Below are 17,469 nucleotides of genomic sequence, written 5' to 3'. Positions count from 1 at the left end.
CCGTAGTCTTGGCTCGACACAAGCTGCGACACTACTTTGAGTCCCACCCAGTGACCATGGTGTCGTCTTTCCCCTGGTAGAGATAATTCAGAACCGGGAGGCCTCGGGTAGGATAGCCAAGTGGGCCATCGAACTCATGGGGGAAGCCCTATCTTTTGTGCCTCAGAAAGCAATTAAATCTCAGGCCATGGCCGATTTTATGGTTGAGTGGACTGACACCCAACTGCCACCTGCTCAAGTCCAGGCAGAATGCTGGACCATGTACTTCGACGGGTCTCTGATGAAGACCAGGGCAGGCGTGGGTCTGCTCTTCATCTCACCCCTCGGAGTGCACATGCGCTACATGATTCAGTTTCACTTCGCCGCCTCCAACAACACAGCCGAGTATGAAGCCCTCATCAACGGCCTACAGATCGCCATCGAACTTGGAGTACGGTGTCTCCACGTACGGGGCGATTCATAGCTCGTCGTCGATCAAGTGATGAAGGAATCGAACCGCCATGACCCCAAAATGGAGGCGTACTGCAAGTTGGTACGTCGCCTAGAAGACAAGTTCGATGGTCTCGAACTCAACCACATCGTGCAAAAATTCAACGAGGCCATGGATGAACTGGCAAAGATGGTGTCGGCACAGGCCCCGGTCCCCCCGAACGTCTTCGCCAGAGACCTCCACAAGCCTTCCATCGACTACGCCTCAGCGGCAGAAGAGGGCCCACCGGTCGAGCCCATCGTAGGGCCCAAGGCCCCCTCTATCACCGAGGCCCCCGCGGCCGAGCTCAAGGCCATGGAAGTCAACACGGAGCCTCCCGAGGCCAACCAGGGCACGGATTGGCAAGTCCTATTCCTTGATTGCCTCGTTCAAGGAGAGCTTCCTACAGACAGGACCAAAGCCCTATAGCTTGCGCGACGAGCCAAAACTTACGCCCTCAGCAACGGCAAGTTGTACAGGCGAAGCCCATCTGGCGTCCTCCAACGATGCATCACCACCGAGGCAGGCCAAGCCCTACTTTGGGACTTGCATGCAGGAGCCTGTGGGCACCATGCAGCGCCTCGGACGCTCGTCGGAAATGCCTTCCACCAAGGGTTCTGCTACCCAACGGCAGTTGCTGATGCCACCAAGTTGGTATGCTCCTGCGAGGGATGCTAGTACTATGCACGGCAGACACACCTCCTAGCCCAAGCCCTCCAAACCATCCCCATTACATGGCCATTCGCCGTGTTGGGGCTCAACATGGTTGGGCCTCTGCAGAAGGCCCCCGGGGGCTATACCCATTTGCTAGTAGTGATCGATAAGTTCTCCAAATGGATTGAGGCTCGTCCGATCAATTGAATCAAATCCAAGCAAGCGGTGCTGTTCTTCACTGATATCATCCACAGGTTCAAGGTTCCAAACACCATCATCACTGACAATGGGACACAATTCACCGGCCACAAGTTCCTGACATTCTGCGACGACCACCACATCCATGTGGCTTGGTCGGCCATAGGACACCCTAGGACAAATGACCAAGTAGAACGTTCCAATGGCATGATCCTACAAGGCCTCAAGCCAAGAATATACAACCGGTTGAAGAAATTTGGCAAGAAATGGCTTGCCAAACTCCCGTCGGTCATCTGGAGCCTAAGGAACACTCCGAGCCAAGCCACGGGGTTCACACCATTCTTCCTAGTCTATGGAGCCGAGGCCATCCTCCCCACTGATTTGGAGTATGGTTCCCTGAGGCTACAGGCCAGCAACAAGCAAGGCAACCACACTACCCGCGAGGACGCCCTCGACCAACTAGAGGAAGCCCGAGATGTTGCGCTGCTACACTCGGCCAAGTACCAGCAAGCCCTACGACGCTATCAAGCCTGGCGCATTCAAAGCCGAGACCTAAAGGTGGGCGACCTAGTGTTGAGACTGAGGTAGAGCAACAAGGGCCACCACAAGCTGACCCCGCCATGGGAAGGGCCGTACATCATCGCCCAAGTGCTAAAGCCCGGGACCTACAAGCTAGCCAACGAGAAGGGCGAAATCCTCACCAATGCTTGGAACATAGAACAACTACGTCGCTTCTACCCTTAAATTTCCAAGCATTGTATACAATAAAGAAACATTCTTTAGTTGTTCTAATTTTCCGAGAAATCCCCCGAGCCCGTCGAAGGGGGATCGGCGTTATGATAATGCTATAAGGGAGACTTGGCTCTGCCTCTGCAGAGGTGCCCACCATGGGGCTCGAACAAGACTCGGCTCTGCCTCTATAGAACTGAGCCTCCCTCGGGGGCTAGAAGGCCCCCCTAAGTCCTGGCACCATTTTTAGTTGTTTTTCGAAAAAATTTCTACGCCAAACTCTCTCGCGTACTCTAACAAATTGATTGTAAAAACCTAAGGACCGAAAGTCTATCTCAGGGCCAAAAGGCCGGCCAAGCTACGAGACGGCCTATGCCTTCGGGCTATGGCAACTCCCTCACCACCTTTTGCCCGAGGGGCAGCTTAGGCTCCGAGGAAGTTTTTTGCAAGTGATGCGTTCAGAGACGAGATAGAGGGTAGAGGCTCGGAAATACAATAAAAAACGATTAAAATGCGTATACACATAAGTACTTTAAAAGGCCTCGATGGCCACAAGCGTCATGGTACAATAATGTAAGTCCTAATCTATTTACATGGCCCCTTTGGCCCAGGTCAAAACTCAGGGTCGCCGGCGTCGGCGGACGGCGTGGGAGGAACCACCTCCTCTTCGAACAAACTGGCCAGTGTTGTGCCAGGGGCCTCAGCTGCCTCCACCAGCTTCATGACCTCCTCCTCGGCCTCTTCATCATCCTCAGCCATGACATAACCATCGCTGACGGCCTCGAGGTCGATGCTAGCATAGTGCGAGGAGACAACGGCTAGGGCGCGCTTGACGCCCGTATGCAGTGCCCCCTAGAGCCGCTCGTGGACTCGGCCGCCCAACGCGATCAAGTGGCTCCTGAGGGAGCTGCCTAACTCGACCCCCCGACCTCTAGGGCCTCGTAGGCAGTACAGGTGGCGCTCTGCAGCGCGTTGTGCTCCCAGATCTCGGCCTCGAGCACCGCCTGCACTTCAACAGAGGCATCAGCTAGCCGGGAGACCTCCTTCTCCAACCCTGCGCCAAGACAAGCGGGATGGGGTTAAGCACAAAAGGAAATAAGCTGAACAGGGGCGAAGGCCTATGGGACTCACCCTCGGCTTTCTCTTTCTAGCTTTGGACCTCGACCCGAGAGGCCTCGACCACCCTGGAAGCCTCCTTCTCCAGCTCTGCATCACATCGGGGAGTTAGGGGTCGAACGCAAGAAAAACAAATAAAACAAGGGGCACGGCTTAACAGGACTCACCCTCGGCCTTTTCCTTCCAAGCCAAAGCCTTGACCCGAGAGGCCTCGGCCACCTTGAGGGCCTCCGCCAAGGCACCTTTCATCAGCAGGTGCGCGCCCTGCTCCGCCCCAGCTGCCCGGCAACGACCTTGGCAGAGACCTCCACTTGTTCGGCCTAGGACCTAAAGGTGTCTCGCTCGCCGGCCACCTAGGTCAACTCCTCCTCCAGCTCCTTGATCCACGCCGCCAAAGGGGCGGCCTGCTCCCGAGCCGTGGCCGCCTCGACCTTCACATCAGCATAGCGAAGGCGGAGGTCCTCCACCTCCGTGCTCCGCACCGATAGAAGCTCATTGGCATTGGTGAGCAAGTCCTTCTGCTGCCAGAGCTGGTCCCAGACATCCCTCTCCCGCTGGAGGAACAACGACTTCCTAAGGGACCGGGCCTCGAGCTCCTAGATAGGTAGGACAGACGTCAAGCACTGTGAGAAAACTTGGGAAAAGACGACACATCACAACAAAAGGAGGTGCGTACCTGGGCAACACCGGGCAGGTCATTAGCCACGACGGACGGCGCTGTCTGCAGCGACTGCTCCGCCAGATGGCGAAATTGCTTGAAGGAGTCCCAGCACCCCCCTCGACCGCGTCCTCGAGGGCGAACAGAGGCTCCCCCTCAGGGGCATCCCGGCTCTGCCACAAGACACGTGGGCTATCCCACCCGCGAGGCTCGGGTTGTACCTGGATGAGGGTCGAGCTCCCCTCGCTAGAGGTCCGAGCTGGCTGCTCCGCGGTGCTGGCCGCCTCAGCGTCCGCCACCTCCTTCCCTCGGGAAGTATTGTCGGAGGAGATCGAATGGACCTCCACCTCCCGGGCGCCCTCTGCGATGGCGACGGGTCTTGGACCAGGGGCGGTACTGAAGCTTGCCCCGCCTGTGTCTCCGCTTCCTAGGCCACCGGCTCTACCTCGCCCACGCTGGCCTCCGCCACCTTGACCTCGATGGTCTCGGGAGCTACGGCCTCCGCTACCTCGGCCTCGGTGGTCCTAGATGCCTCGGCCTCCGTCACCTTGGCCTCAGAGGTCCAAGGGGCCTCGGCCTCACCCTTGGTGGCCTTAGCAACTGAGGGCGCCTTGGCTTCATCTGACTCATGGGCCTCAGCCTCGCGGGACGTAGGCGCCTCCTCCCCCGCTTGCTTCGTGGCCACCTCGGTAACCTCTCCTTGGGCAATCGGCTCCTTCGAGTCGGCCCTCGCCGACGCCGCGCCACACTATACGGCGGCTTGCGCCTCCACCACCCATTGGGCGGTGGAGCTAGTGCTCACCTTAAGCGCCTTACGCGGCACCAGGGCGGGCGCTTCCGCCTGACGCTTCTGGCTAAAGGCAAAGCACTCACAAGGTTAGCATATGACCAAGGGACGAGTGGGAGATGCTGCAAACTCTGCTGACAAAACACTTACCTCAAATGGGGACACAACCGCTTCCGCACTGCATCCCTCATCCTCTACAATGGCAGTGGCGGCGGCGGTGGCACGGTCTCCGTGTCCGCCAGTGCCGGCCGGCCCTCACCGGAATCCGATGCCCCCTCGACCCTCTGCGGAGGCTGTTGGGTCACCCCCACCATCGCCCGCTCCACCTCCACCGTCGAGCCCATCGAGCTGATGGCATGCTTCCCCAACGCCCGTGCCTCGGGCGCATCGGCCTTGGCCCCGGGGCAGGCGATCGCCAGCCCCGAGGTGTCCTCTCCTCCTCCTCCTGGAGACACCGGGCCGCTCACTGATGCCCTGGGCATAGTCCCCCTGACATCAGGGAGATGGTCTAGAGGACCCCACCCCACCTCGCTCTTGTCGTCATCGCTCGAGGAATCCGTCGATGACGGTGACGGAGACAGCTCCACCGGGAGACCATCATGCCTCTACTACCGGCGACGTTTCTCCAGCTCGTCGTGCTCAACGTTCTTCCTCTTACGCCTTGCCTCCTCAGCATCCTTCCGCTCCTTGTACGCCTCGGCATGCGCCCTGTTCACCGCCCACTGCTCTGTGTCCTCGGGAACGGGCGGTGGGGAGGCTCGCACATCCCTCATCCCCTGTAGGAACAGCGAATGCAAATAAGAGCAAGGAGGCCTCGGGGGCCGCAGCGGCACATGACTTACCAGAGAGAGGTACCGCCGCAATGGGCGCATTGGGAACGGGGTCAGACCACTACTCCTCAGCCGCCCCTCCACCATCTCTCTCACCCAACGTAGAATCTCCTCATCGGAGAGGGCGACGGCAGACAGTCGGACGCCATCGATCGGCTCATCTGGTGTCATCTCGAACAGGCGCTGCTGTTGAGCCATCAGCGGTAGCACCCTCCAGCGGTGGAAGGCCACCACGACCACAGCCGCCGTAAGGCCACGGCTGCGCAGCCTCTCCAGCGCCCCTAGAAGTGGCTACAGCTTGGGTTGATCAGCCATCGGGACGCCGTACCTCCACCTCTCCGGCTGGCTCTCCACGACCCACCCGGTATAGCGGGGAAGCATGCCATCATCATTATGGAGGTAGAACCAGCTGTTGTACTAGCGACGGTTGGACGACGTGGGCTGGGCCAGGATGTAGAGGGGCTGCCGGTCCTGGCGCACTTGGAGAGTGCAACCACCGGCCCTCAACGCCTTCCGCGTGCCTGCCGTGTCCACTGGCTTGGTGGTGAGCCCCGCTCGAAAGAGGTGGAGCCATGGCTCTTAGTGGGGGGCAATGCCCAGGTACCCCTCACAGACGGTGACAAAGATGGCCGCCTGTGCGATGGAGTTGGGGTTGAAGTTGTGGAGCTCCATGCCATAGTAGTGCGGGAGCGCCCGCATGAACCGGTCCATCGGTAGGCCGAGACTGCGCTCGTGGATGGCCACGAAGCTCATGATGTAGCCATCACATGGCCTCGGCTCCAGCTCGGCCCCTAGAGCAATCCACTCCAGTCTGTTGGGGTCGGTAACCAGGCGGAGGAGGCTGTCGTTGACAAGCGACTGCAGCGTCGCTACGGACACGTCGAACGAACCCCAAGGATCTGCCTGGACAACAACAGCGCCGCCAGCCATGGGTGCGGTGGAGAATGTGGCTACGGCGATAAGGCGTACTCTCGCTATCTCTCTCTTTCTCGCGCCTTTCCTCTCCCTTCTCCCTTCTTCTCCCCGGCGCTCTCTTCCTCTGTTCTTAGCAACCGCTCAAGGGCAAAAAGGGCGAACGCGGGTAGGCAAGGTAAAGAGGGGAGGGACGAGGCTCGTCACGTATTTATGAGGGAAGGGGGTGAAATGGATGGGCGACAAAACCGGGGAAGTTTCCCTCAGATCTAGCACAGTTAATCCATATCTGACTAAACCGCCCACGCATCCACCTTTTCCTTATTAACCGCGCATGCACAGTAACGTCCCATCCATAGACATCGCGTTGCATCCGACCACAGCGATGGCAGGCGCCATTCCGTCTCCCTGAGAAACTGCCTCAAAAGGCGCACCCACCGTTGTCAGTCGATGGGAGGGGAATATCCCCAACCTGACTCCTTTCAGACTAAGGAACTAGGCACCGAGCCTGTTACGGTCTAGGGGTTCGAAGGCTGGGCCCCCAAGGGTCTCGACAGCCGCCCCAGAAAAAACAGAGTCAGGGATGACTATGGGCGAGCCGTACATGGACAAGGCCCAAGCAAGCAATTGCTTGGGATGCCCTAAGTCGTGTCCGAGACCGGCAGGAAGGTCTCTGAATGGGATCCCACCGCAGGGAGGCACCGAGCCCCTAGGGCCAATCGAACGGCCTTGGGACCCACTAGAGAAGCCCTCTGGTACTTTTGGAGTATGTCTCTGGACCACCAGCCGACCCCTATCGAATGGGGCACGAGCCTCCACTTGGACTTACTCGATAACAGCTCACCAGAGGTGTCACTGCTCGCGCCCACCGAGGGTAGCCTGGCATACTCCACCCCTCCTTCTGAACAAAAAGGATGTGCGAGGGCCGCACAAAAAAGATAGGGAAACTCCTGATCGCCCTCTTGCTTCGCGCAGAGGCTCGGGGGCTCTTCCTGCATACACACTGAGGCCCAGCAACCCAAACTCACACTCGGGGGCTCGGCAAAACGCGATAAAGGGCACCGAGCCCGTTACGGTCTAGGGGTTCGAAGGCTGGGCCCCCGAGGGTCTCAACAGCCGCCCTAGGACAAACAGAGTTAGGGATGACTATGGGCGAGCCTGTACATGGCTATGGCCCAAGCAAGCAATTGCTTGGGATGCCCTAAGTCGTGTCCGAGACCGACAGGGAGGTCTCTGAATGGGATCCCACCGCAGAGAGGCCTCGAGCCCCCAGGGCCAATCGAACGGCCCTGGGACCCACTAGAGAAACCCTCTAGTACTTTTGGAGTGCGTCTCTGGACCACCAGCCGACCCCTATCGAATGGGGCATGGGCCTCCACTTGGACTTACCCGATAATAGCTCACCGGAGGTGTCACTGCTCGCGCCCACCGAGGGTAGCCTGGCATACTCCACCCCTCCTTTCGAACAAAAAGGATGCGCAAGGGCCGCACAAAAAAGACAGAGAAACTCCTGATCGCCCTCTTGCTCCGCGCAGAGGCTCGGGGGATCTTCCTGCAACCAAGCCAAGACCCAGCGACCCGAACTCGCACTCTGGGGCTCGGCAAAAGCGATAAAACCCCTCGCTCAACATTAGAAAAGCCCCTGGAGGAATGAATCCACTCCTCCAGGGCCTCGGGGGCTACACCCAGCGGGTGCACTCGCGTGCACCCACCGAGGCCTCAAGTACGAAATACCATCCTGCTAGGAGCTACCACGAGCCAAGTCTCGTCAAAACCTCAGGAAGAGCGCTCACACTCTCCCCGAGGCTCGGGGGCTACTGTCGGGTACCATAAAAAGGGGTCCCCTAAACAAGAACCGAAAAAATCACTTAGACCATGTAAAAATCAAATCCAAGAGATAACTACCGGCAAACCCCCACCTTATCCGAGGCTCGGCTGGACCGCCCAGCCCACCTCGAACAGTATCCCGACTCACCCGAAGTGGGCTCGGCCCAAAATGAAACCATGAGACCTCGAACGACGTACCGATTCTCCGACTCGCTCAAGGCCCCGCCCGGAAGGCCTCGGACGAGGTACCGATTATTCGACTCGCCCGAGGCCCCGCCCACTAGGCCTCGGACGAGGTGTCGATTCTCTGCCTCGCCCGAGGCCCTGCACGTAAGGCCTCGGATGAGGTACCAATTCTCCGCCTCGCCCGAGGCCTGCTCGGCAGCTACCCCATCACCGCCGCCTCGACTAGGACGTCACGTCCAACTGGCGCGACCAGCCACTCCCGCGACATCAGCCGAACGACGGCTCGATACAGCGGAGCGGTCGACGAGATGGGAGTCACATCGATGCCATGCCGTCCGGGACGGGACAGGGCAGGGGTGACCGGCCGCTGTGCTCGGCACTGTGCCCACGACTGACACCCATGCGGCACTGTACTGCCTAACCCCACCTGCTCCAAGGATAGCGCAGCGTGGAGAGTCATGTCCGGGTCCCTGTAGCCTCGGAATCAGCGTACAAGACCAACTGCTCCCTTCGAGCCTCGGCTACCCGCCTCCGCACCCCTGTAGCCTTGGGACTCGCGCCCACCGAGCCCCCCCACAATAGTTCAGCCTCTGCACTGACTGGGCCTCGGCCCTCTATGTTGTCAACATACAGCGACCAGCATGTCGTCTATAGTATGCGCCATGCCCTGTGTCAGGCCATCACAGGAGCTCCCACGTCGCACAGGATCAGGCGTGACCGGCGCGTCGCTCCAGTGCACCGAGGACAAGACCGCTCCATCGACCATGCCGCCATAGTGACGAGCTGCAGGGCTCGAACATACCGCCTCCGCTCACAAAACATCACGTAGCGAACACATGTATCGCCCCTGTCCCCCTTTCAACTATAAAAGGGAGTGACCAGGGCCGTTTCTAGATACGCACAGACAGACGTAGACTCAGACAGACACACACGGATGAACAACGCACAACGCTCTGTAACTCACACTCCTCCGCGCTGCAAGAGATCAACATCTCAAGCAACCCACGCCGCTCCACGCAGAGACCTAGGACTAGCTCCCTCTCTCGCCCAGCTTGTAAACCCCTACTACAAGCACCTCGGTGCAAGGAATACAAGATCGCTCTCTCAGACTGGACCACTCCTTAACCCAATTTCTCTACAAAAAGTACCAAACATAGCTTTGTCAATCAATTTTCAGACTTAAGAAATCGACTAAGTCTTGGGTTGGATTTGCTTCAAATTCAATTTCCAAGCTATTAGAAATATTAGCTAGTGATATCATTTTTCGACCGCAGGTATTTCATCATCATCTACAAAGTTTGTACTTCGAACTTTATTCAAGTATCGCATATATGTTCCATAGCATTTTTGCTTAATAAAAATTGGTTTTAAACCCTAAATAATATAACATAACTATGGAATTAACTTTCGTTTCGCACTTCGTTGATCGTTTCGAGTTACGGAATTTGATCTACACTCTATATTAAATGCATTAACACATAAACATGATGCTCATGACATGTTTTAGCAAATGATTCACAGTGTAACACCGAGGGTGTTACAGTGCAGTCCATGTAGACGTACTAAGAGATGTTAACATAACCACTATCTGAAGCCCACGTAGGCAGTGTTTTGCCGAAATGCATGCATGGTTACTACTCCTGCAGCTTCCGCGAAGTTTCCTTATTGTCTCCTACGCGTGCTTAATTTCATGACCGAGAGCAATTATCAAAACTCTACCGCATTCTACATATATGCTTGCAGCCAGGGTACCGCGTAGCAGTCATCACGCCATCGGCCCATACGCTAGCTAGCATAGCATTAGCAGCGACCCTTTCACGGATCGGAGCCGGAGGTGGGATGTGGTGGCCAGCAGCAGCTAGCATGCAAGGCAATCGATCAAAGCACAGCTAGCATGCGTTGATGCTGGTGTTGGAGGTTTTAGCTAGCTACTCCCTCCGTCCCAAAATAACTGACGTTCTCGTTTCCCGAGAAACGACTGCCGACAATTATATATTAAAATATATAAATATTTATGCTAAGTAATTAGTATCATTGAAAAGATCTTTTTGTCTAGTTTTTTAACAAATTTATTTGAAGATGTAAATATTACACGTATTTTCTACAAATCGAGTCAAATTTGTGGCACGAAAACCCAAAACGTCGTTTATTTTGGGACAGCAGGAGTAGTTAGCAGGGGCGGATCTAGGGGAGAGTGGGGGGGGGGGGGGCTCCAGCCCCCCTACAGCAGCTGGTGCATTAAGAGGAGGAGTGAGAAGAAGAGGTGAAGGGAAAAAAAAAAGAGAGATCAAGAAGAAGAGATCGCCCCCTTCTGCATCCGCCGCTACCTGACACGGGCTATGAGAGGCAGCAGCGAGTACGAACGATCGAAGTCTTCAGTCGATAGTGCTCTGTCTCAATCGTCGATCAGTGCAAGTATATGATTCGTTGCATGTAGGCCGGGATACATCAGTCAGCTGTGCAGAGACACAGCTTTTCTTTTTGCCGTAGCTGCAGTGGCGCCACAGTTGCATGCATGCATGCAGTGTCCACTAGAGATGGAGCAGTCCGCGGTCTGCGGATGGTACGTGTCCACTAAATTATAAGAGAGCAGAGCAGCGCCGGGGAGGTTCGTTCATATGAATCTTCTCTACAGTACTTCTGTGAGAGCAGATGGAGCAGCAGGTGATTACACCGATCACCAGATGCTCCATAGTAGACCTTAGCAACTACTCCCTCGATAAACACACACAAAAAAAGCAATTCTCAGGTTTTAAGGAGACAAACAATTCGAAATTTGAGATAAATAATTTAAACATTGACTAAAGTTATATGAAATAGTATTAACATTTATGATATAAAATAAGTATTGTTAGATTAATTATGAAATAATATATATTAACATTACATGTTGCATAAAGTCATGTCTATATCTATACATGTATATTATTATTATTATTGTTACTTAATACTTCGTCCGTTTCAAATATCTATACATGTATATTACGTATATTATTATTGTTACTTAATACTTCATACATTACAAATTACAAGCTATTCTGGCTTTTCTAGATTACTAGATACATAGTTTTTGTTATATACTCCATCCGTCCTGTAATATAGTGCATTCTAGCATTTAAATTTTTTTTTCTCAAATATAATACATTCTAGAGGACAAAAACCAATTTTATATTAAATATTTTCCATTTATCAACCAATCATCATTAATCACTTTGATGATAACGTCTGATTAGGAAATAAAATAAGGGTACATGCGTCTTTTATGTTTTGTCTTAGTTCGTCTTAAAATGACTACAATGTGTTGTATTACAGGACATATGGAGTATAAGATATACATTATATATAGGCACATAGTAAAAACTATGTATTTAGAAAAGACAGTATGACTTATGATTCAGAACGCATAGAGTATTGAAGAGTGAAGTAATCCTTCTGTCTGTCTTTCTACATTTTAAAGTGCACATGCATCTCTTGTGATCCGTACTTGATTTGGACTCATGACATGTACTCATACGGGTTAGAACCCCGCGTGTTTGTACGTCCAACGATGTTGTGTAGTCTGATTTTGATACACATTAGAATAGATGACAGCCTCCAAATATCAAGTTGTTTAGTTAATTACGCAACAAGGTGTATATTTCCACAGCGGACTTGATTGTTATGGACAATATGCGTTCTCTGCATTACTATCTTTGCTTGCTTGCACAACCTAATGAAAAAGATATGTCATGATGGGCAGGAGTACAAAGTCAGACCTCCTCGAAGCGGATAGCATTTCACTAAATTCTATGACTGATACTTCAGATATATTTCTAACATTTTTCTCTGAGAATCATGACTCGCTTGGAACGAGAAACAACGAATTCTCAAAAGTAAATTCGCTTCAGGCAGAAAGAAAACCATGGAACTTTTTTTCCCATGACTCAAACGGGCCTAATCGAACGCAATTGCCATGAAATAAGATGCCACTGTGCTGTAGTAAAAAATGTAAAATACCCTGTATTCTACTTGATCCGTGGATCTCTGCAAATCTTTTTCTTGGCTTTCACCTGAACCAAGCCTGGTCCACTTGTCAGCCTGCGTGAATGCTGACGACAAGGCCGTTGCTCGTAGAAGAGGCCTCACGTGGGCCGACCGGCGGCGATGGCAGGCTTCGTAAGCAGAGAGGAGGGACCACCAGGCTGTCGAGGTGGTTGGTCACTTGGTACGTCAAAAAAAAACAAGTGACGTCGTCTAGTGGATTGGATTCTCGCCCATCGAGGTCCGATTCCAACAAACCACGGACACTGCTTGCTGCCTGCTGCAACAAGATATTTTGTGTAAACCTTTACAGCTTTCTGTTGGTTGCGATGATAAATTTTCTGCGATATGGCTGTTGTTGGACTATTTTCTTTAAAAAAATGAATTCACTTACGGCCTGTTTCGATCTTCAAAATATTTTGAAGGAACTAAAATCTACTCCATCTGCTCCAAATTATAAGATATTTTATTTTTCTAGATACTTTACTATATATTTAGATATAGTGTATATCTAAGTGCATAACAAAAACTATTATATCTAAAAAAACCAAAACGTCTATAATTTGAAATTGAGTGAGTACTAATTTATACACTAAAGCCCTGTTTAAATTCATAGAGGTAATAGTTAGTTGCTAATAATTAGCTCTGTTGGATCCAAATGGGTCCGCTAATAGTCTAGCTAATTATTAGCTAGATACTAACTAAAAACTATCTCACTAGTTGGGCGAAATTAACTAATAGTTAGCTAGCTAATATTAGCTACGAGCTATTAGCTAGCTAACTATGTAGTTGGAATTTGACATTTCAAAACTTTTTAAAGCTTAGGTATAGACATGTCTTAAATTTAGGGGTGGGAGATAGAAATGGATTATGTTGATTCTCTTACTACTCTGCAACTTGTACCGTACCCTTTTATCACACTCACCTACAATCAACATTGCAATGATGAATAAGCGCCCTGTTCGTTTAGGCTGGTTTGGCTTATAAGCCATGAGTGAAAATACTGTTGGCTGGTTTGGTGTGAGAGAAAAATACTGTTCGTTGGCTGATAAGCCATGGCTTATAAGCCAAATACGACCAAACGAACATGCTGAAGTTAGGCAGCCATCCAAATACTTAGCAACAGAACTTTCACGTAATATTGTGCTATGCCGCATAGCACTAATTGATTTTCTCTTATCACAGATAGGGGAGACAGACAGACACCCTTTTGAGCTGGCTGTGGTGCAGCGCACTGAGCACTGTGTTGCGCCCCGGCGGGCGACGCCATTTATCACCTCACCTCCTCCACCCGAGTGCTTACGTGGCGCGGCACCACCGGCTGATCGGCGCAGGAACGGAGTAAACGCTGCCTCTCCAATCCCCGTCCCTCACTGCTCTGCTCCTCATCCCTCACTCCCTTGCACAGGCAGAGCCGCAGAGGCTTGCTTCTCCCTCCAATAAAATAGTATGGCCCCGTTCGCTTGTCTTGGCTTGTTCGGCTTGTTTTTTCAGCTGGAACAGTGTTTTTCTCTCACAACAATTCAGCCGGAATAGTGTTTTTCAGCCAGTTTCAGCCAAAGTTCAGACCAGCGAACGGGGCCTATATGTATATATGAGCTCGGCTTAAAAAATAAGTTGAAATATTGTTCCGACTAATTTAACGTGGGAAAAAAATATTATTCTAATTAAAAAATAAGCTAAAAAATACCGATTACATGAACGTGCAGGAGATGCCTACTACTCCAGCTATCAGCTAAGCCTAAGCTAGCTGTCTTTGACTGTTGCGCACCTGCGCCTTGTCACACAGCAAACGTACTAGAAGTAGTACTGTACGTCGTCGTCAGATCTTCGAGCCACAGTGGTTGTTCCGTGTGGACGATGATCAAGACCGACGACGGACGTGGCTACATTTGCTGGAATAAGGAAGATTCTGTGTGCAGTGTGCATGCAATCGCCCATCCATATGTGCAAGCGCGAGTAGTACTACGTACGTAGGCTACTAGTAATAACTGGTATAATGCCCGTACTACCACTACAATAGCGTATAATCATGCAAATTAAATAATTAAAAGGCATATATGTAAGTTATTATGCATTACTGAGATATATTTATGATTCATGCAAATTTAATGAGATATATTTATGATTCACACAAAAAAGAAAAACTAAAAAAGAAGTCAATCTTACCTGATCAAAATATGAATAATAACATTTTTCAATATTAGTGCAAGAGCACATGCCTTGGCAGCAAAATGTCTTCAGCAGGTCTCCAAGCTCCTCTACATTCAGAAGTTGCCCTCAGAGCTGCCAATCAACTGGTACATGATCTTCTGAATGCCCAGTGCACTCATCTGTTTAGCCACAACACACTTTAAGATGAGGTGAATCGTTTCTTCTTCCCTACGGCGTTTGAAAAGTCAAGTGACAAATCTTTGTGAAGATCAACACAGGCTTAAAGAAATATAATATCCCAAAAAGTTACCTACCATCCATCTACAAAAGTATAGGAGGACTTGAATTGACCCAAGAGAATACAACATCGGCTGCTATTTGGTTCCAGAAGAAGTTAAATGACAATTAAAGTAGACAGTGCAATATCCAACAAGGACTTTCCAACTATTTTAGAGAGCACCTTGCAAAATTCTTGTATCTTTTCTCTCATAATTAGTAATCCACAAATTGCCAACAAGATCGCTTTCACGTTGTTCTTGAAAAATCTTGGAAATTCTCAGTGGCCAATTAAAAGATCACTGTCATTTAATTGGTTAACCAAAAAATGAGAGAAAGAGTATATTTCAGATAACAAAACTGGGTCATGAATTGCATAACAAGTAATGATATTATTTTGCGGGAAGTATATACTTCTAATTTCAAAAAGACAGGAACGGACGGTATATATGTATCTATTTGGGATCAGGAACGGACGGTAAAATCCAAAAAGAATATATAGTTTCGACAAACTGACTCTAACTTTAACCAAATGAGAGTCCTTTTCACTTTCTACAAAAGGAGATAGGCAAACCGTTGAATCGATGGCACAAGCAAATGTTTCTTATTCTTCCTCAACAGCTCAAGCAAATATATACTTATTAAGAATCTAATTATTCAGAGATTAATGTATGCAACCTCGGTGAAAACAAAAATACAACTTTTATCAGCTAATTTCAAAGCTGGTCAAGCTTCCATTCTTTTATCTGCTCTGCTATTTTTAAAACTGATCAATCTTTCATTCACCAAACCTTAAGTATTTCAGATAAATGTGTTTCATTTTCTAAACAGGAAAGCAATAGAACTTAAAAGTTATATGTGAACCTACAGACTGATGCAAGTTATATGTGAAACTTCTGCAAATGCCTATCAATTCATTAACAATTTGACATAAAAAAAATCGGCTCAAAGAATCATGATAAAGAACAAGCTCATACAAGCTAAATCTATCCCGAGGACGTGATCTGCCATACAAATCCGGTAGACCTTGCCATATGAAAGCAAACCAAAATTGCGGCATGGCACTAACACTTCCGTCAGATCCGGCCACAGTATGAGCTTGGAACTACGCACCTGGTTCCAGTTTCCATCTTGCAAGTCACAAACGTGTGCCCTGATTCCCCTAACACTGCGCGTCAAGGTCACCGAAGTGCACGAGAGGCCGTCAACACCATCCTCGGGGAGCAGCAAACCTTGATAAAAAACTGACCACAGCAAATCATTATCATTTATCAACATCGTCGTTTGTGTTGTTGTCCTCGCCTTCATCATCATCAGGGTTCTCAGGCCATGGGAAGAAGGCCTCTCAGCGGCGGACCACTGAAGTGACCTCTGGGGGATGTGGGCGCGGCACGGAGCGCAGGCGTTCGTTGTCGTAGAAGCCGAGGAGGCGGGGCGGGTGGAGGGCACGGAACCTGCGGAGGAAGTCCGGATCGGAGGCGATCCGGTACCATCGCTTGCAGACGGCGGCGCGGCGCGGACGAGGCAGCTGGTGAAGCCGAGGCGGAACAGGATCTCACGGAGAATGTCGTCTTTGCCGAGCACCATGCCAATCCAGGCTGCGGATGCAGCCACCGCTAGCGGAGAGAGCTTCCTGTCCTTGCTCTTTGGCTCCATCGCGACAGCAGCGACACAGATCGGCGGCTGTGGGGCAACAACGACATCCTTTGTGAGATCCGGATGCAGCCACCGCGAGCGGAGAGAGCTTCCTGTCCTTGCCCTTCGGCTCCATTGCGACAGCGGCGGCACAGATCGGCGGCTGCGGGGCAAAGACGACATCCTCCGTGAGATCTGGATGCAGCCACCGCGAGCAGAGAGAGCTTTCTGTCCTTGCTCTTCAGCTCCATCGCGACGGCGACGGCATAGATCGGTGGCTGCGCGGCACGTACCGGAGAAGCAGGCGTCGCAGCGCCGCGGGGGAGGGTGCGGGTTGGAGTACCATACACCGCGTTAAAGTGCGAGCAGGGTGCCGGGGTGAGAATGCGGGGTGACAAGCCCCACATCGAATTGTGATCATCGGATTTGGTTAAGGTGTTTGATTAACCCTTGATTTTAATAGTGCTGAATTCGTGTGTGTATTTTTCTAGGTGCGCAATAATTTGAGCTCTCAGCGGGGGATGTTTTCGTGGAGGAGCCTAGTATAATTTCGACCGGTCCATTAGTAGAGATTACGTGATGAAGTAGGTATGGCCGTGATTTTCCGTTCATCGGTCTCGATGAATCACACAACCCGCGCACACGATGACGTAGATACAATTAAACTACTCGAAAATTATTGTTCTTCCACAGATCCAAATAAGTAAGGTTTGGTCGCCGTGATTTACGTCAACAAGATAAAAAATAAAGCTACGACCTGCAATGCAATGATACGGCTCGCCACAACAACAAATGAAAAGCGGGGATTTGCCTACATATTTAGAGCCAGCATGCATGGGAGCCATTATTATTAGTGGCTGGCTTGCACGCCGGTGTACAGAACCGATCTGCGGAATCTCCGGTCCGCCGTAGAAGATCCGGGCATCCGGCCTCAACGTCCCGTGGGATCCACGCGTACAGCGAGAGAGACACCCAGCTCGACTGCGCGAGCAACGTCCAAGTGCCAAAACGGCAAAAA

At 51.4% G+C, this 17,469-nt stretch overlaps 1 protein-coding gene across 1 annotated transcript; it reads left to right on the top strand.

Annotated features, from left to right (window-relative positions):
* Positions 1 to 511: 511 nt before the first annotated feature.
* On the top strand, positions 512 to 898 carry LOC136536591 (uncharacterized). The gene has a single exon (XM_066528832.1). It carries the CDS (start codon positions 512 to 514, stop codon positions 896 to 898), a length of 387 nt encoding a protein of 128 aa, XP_066384929.1.
* Positions 899 to 17,469: the final 16,571 nt, after the last annotated feature.

This window comes from Miscanthus floridulus, chromosome 2, assembly GCF_019320115.1.
Source record: "Miscanthus floridulus cultivar M001 chromosome 2, ASM1932011v1, whole genome shotgun sequence".
Taxonomy (NCBI): Eukaryota; Viridiplantae; Streptophyta; class Magnoliopsida; order Poales; family Poaceae; genus Miscanthus; species Miscanthus floridulus.
Note: the sequence above shows the minus strand (reverse complement) of the source record. Positions and strands in the feature narration are given on the sequence as shown.

Bases quoted from the DNA above. Each gene is read 5' to 3' on its own strand.
- LOC136536591 (XM_066528832.1), top strand. From the start codon at position 512: ATGGAGGCGTACTGCAAGTTGGTACGTCGCCTAGAAGACAAGTTCGAT.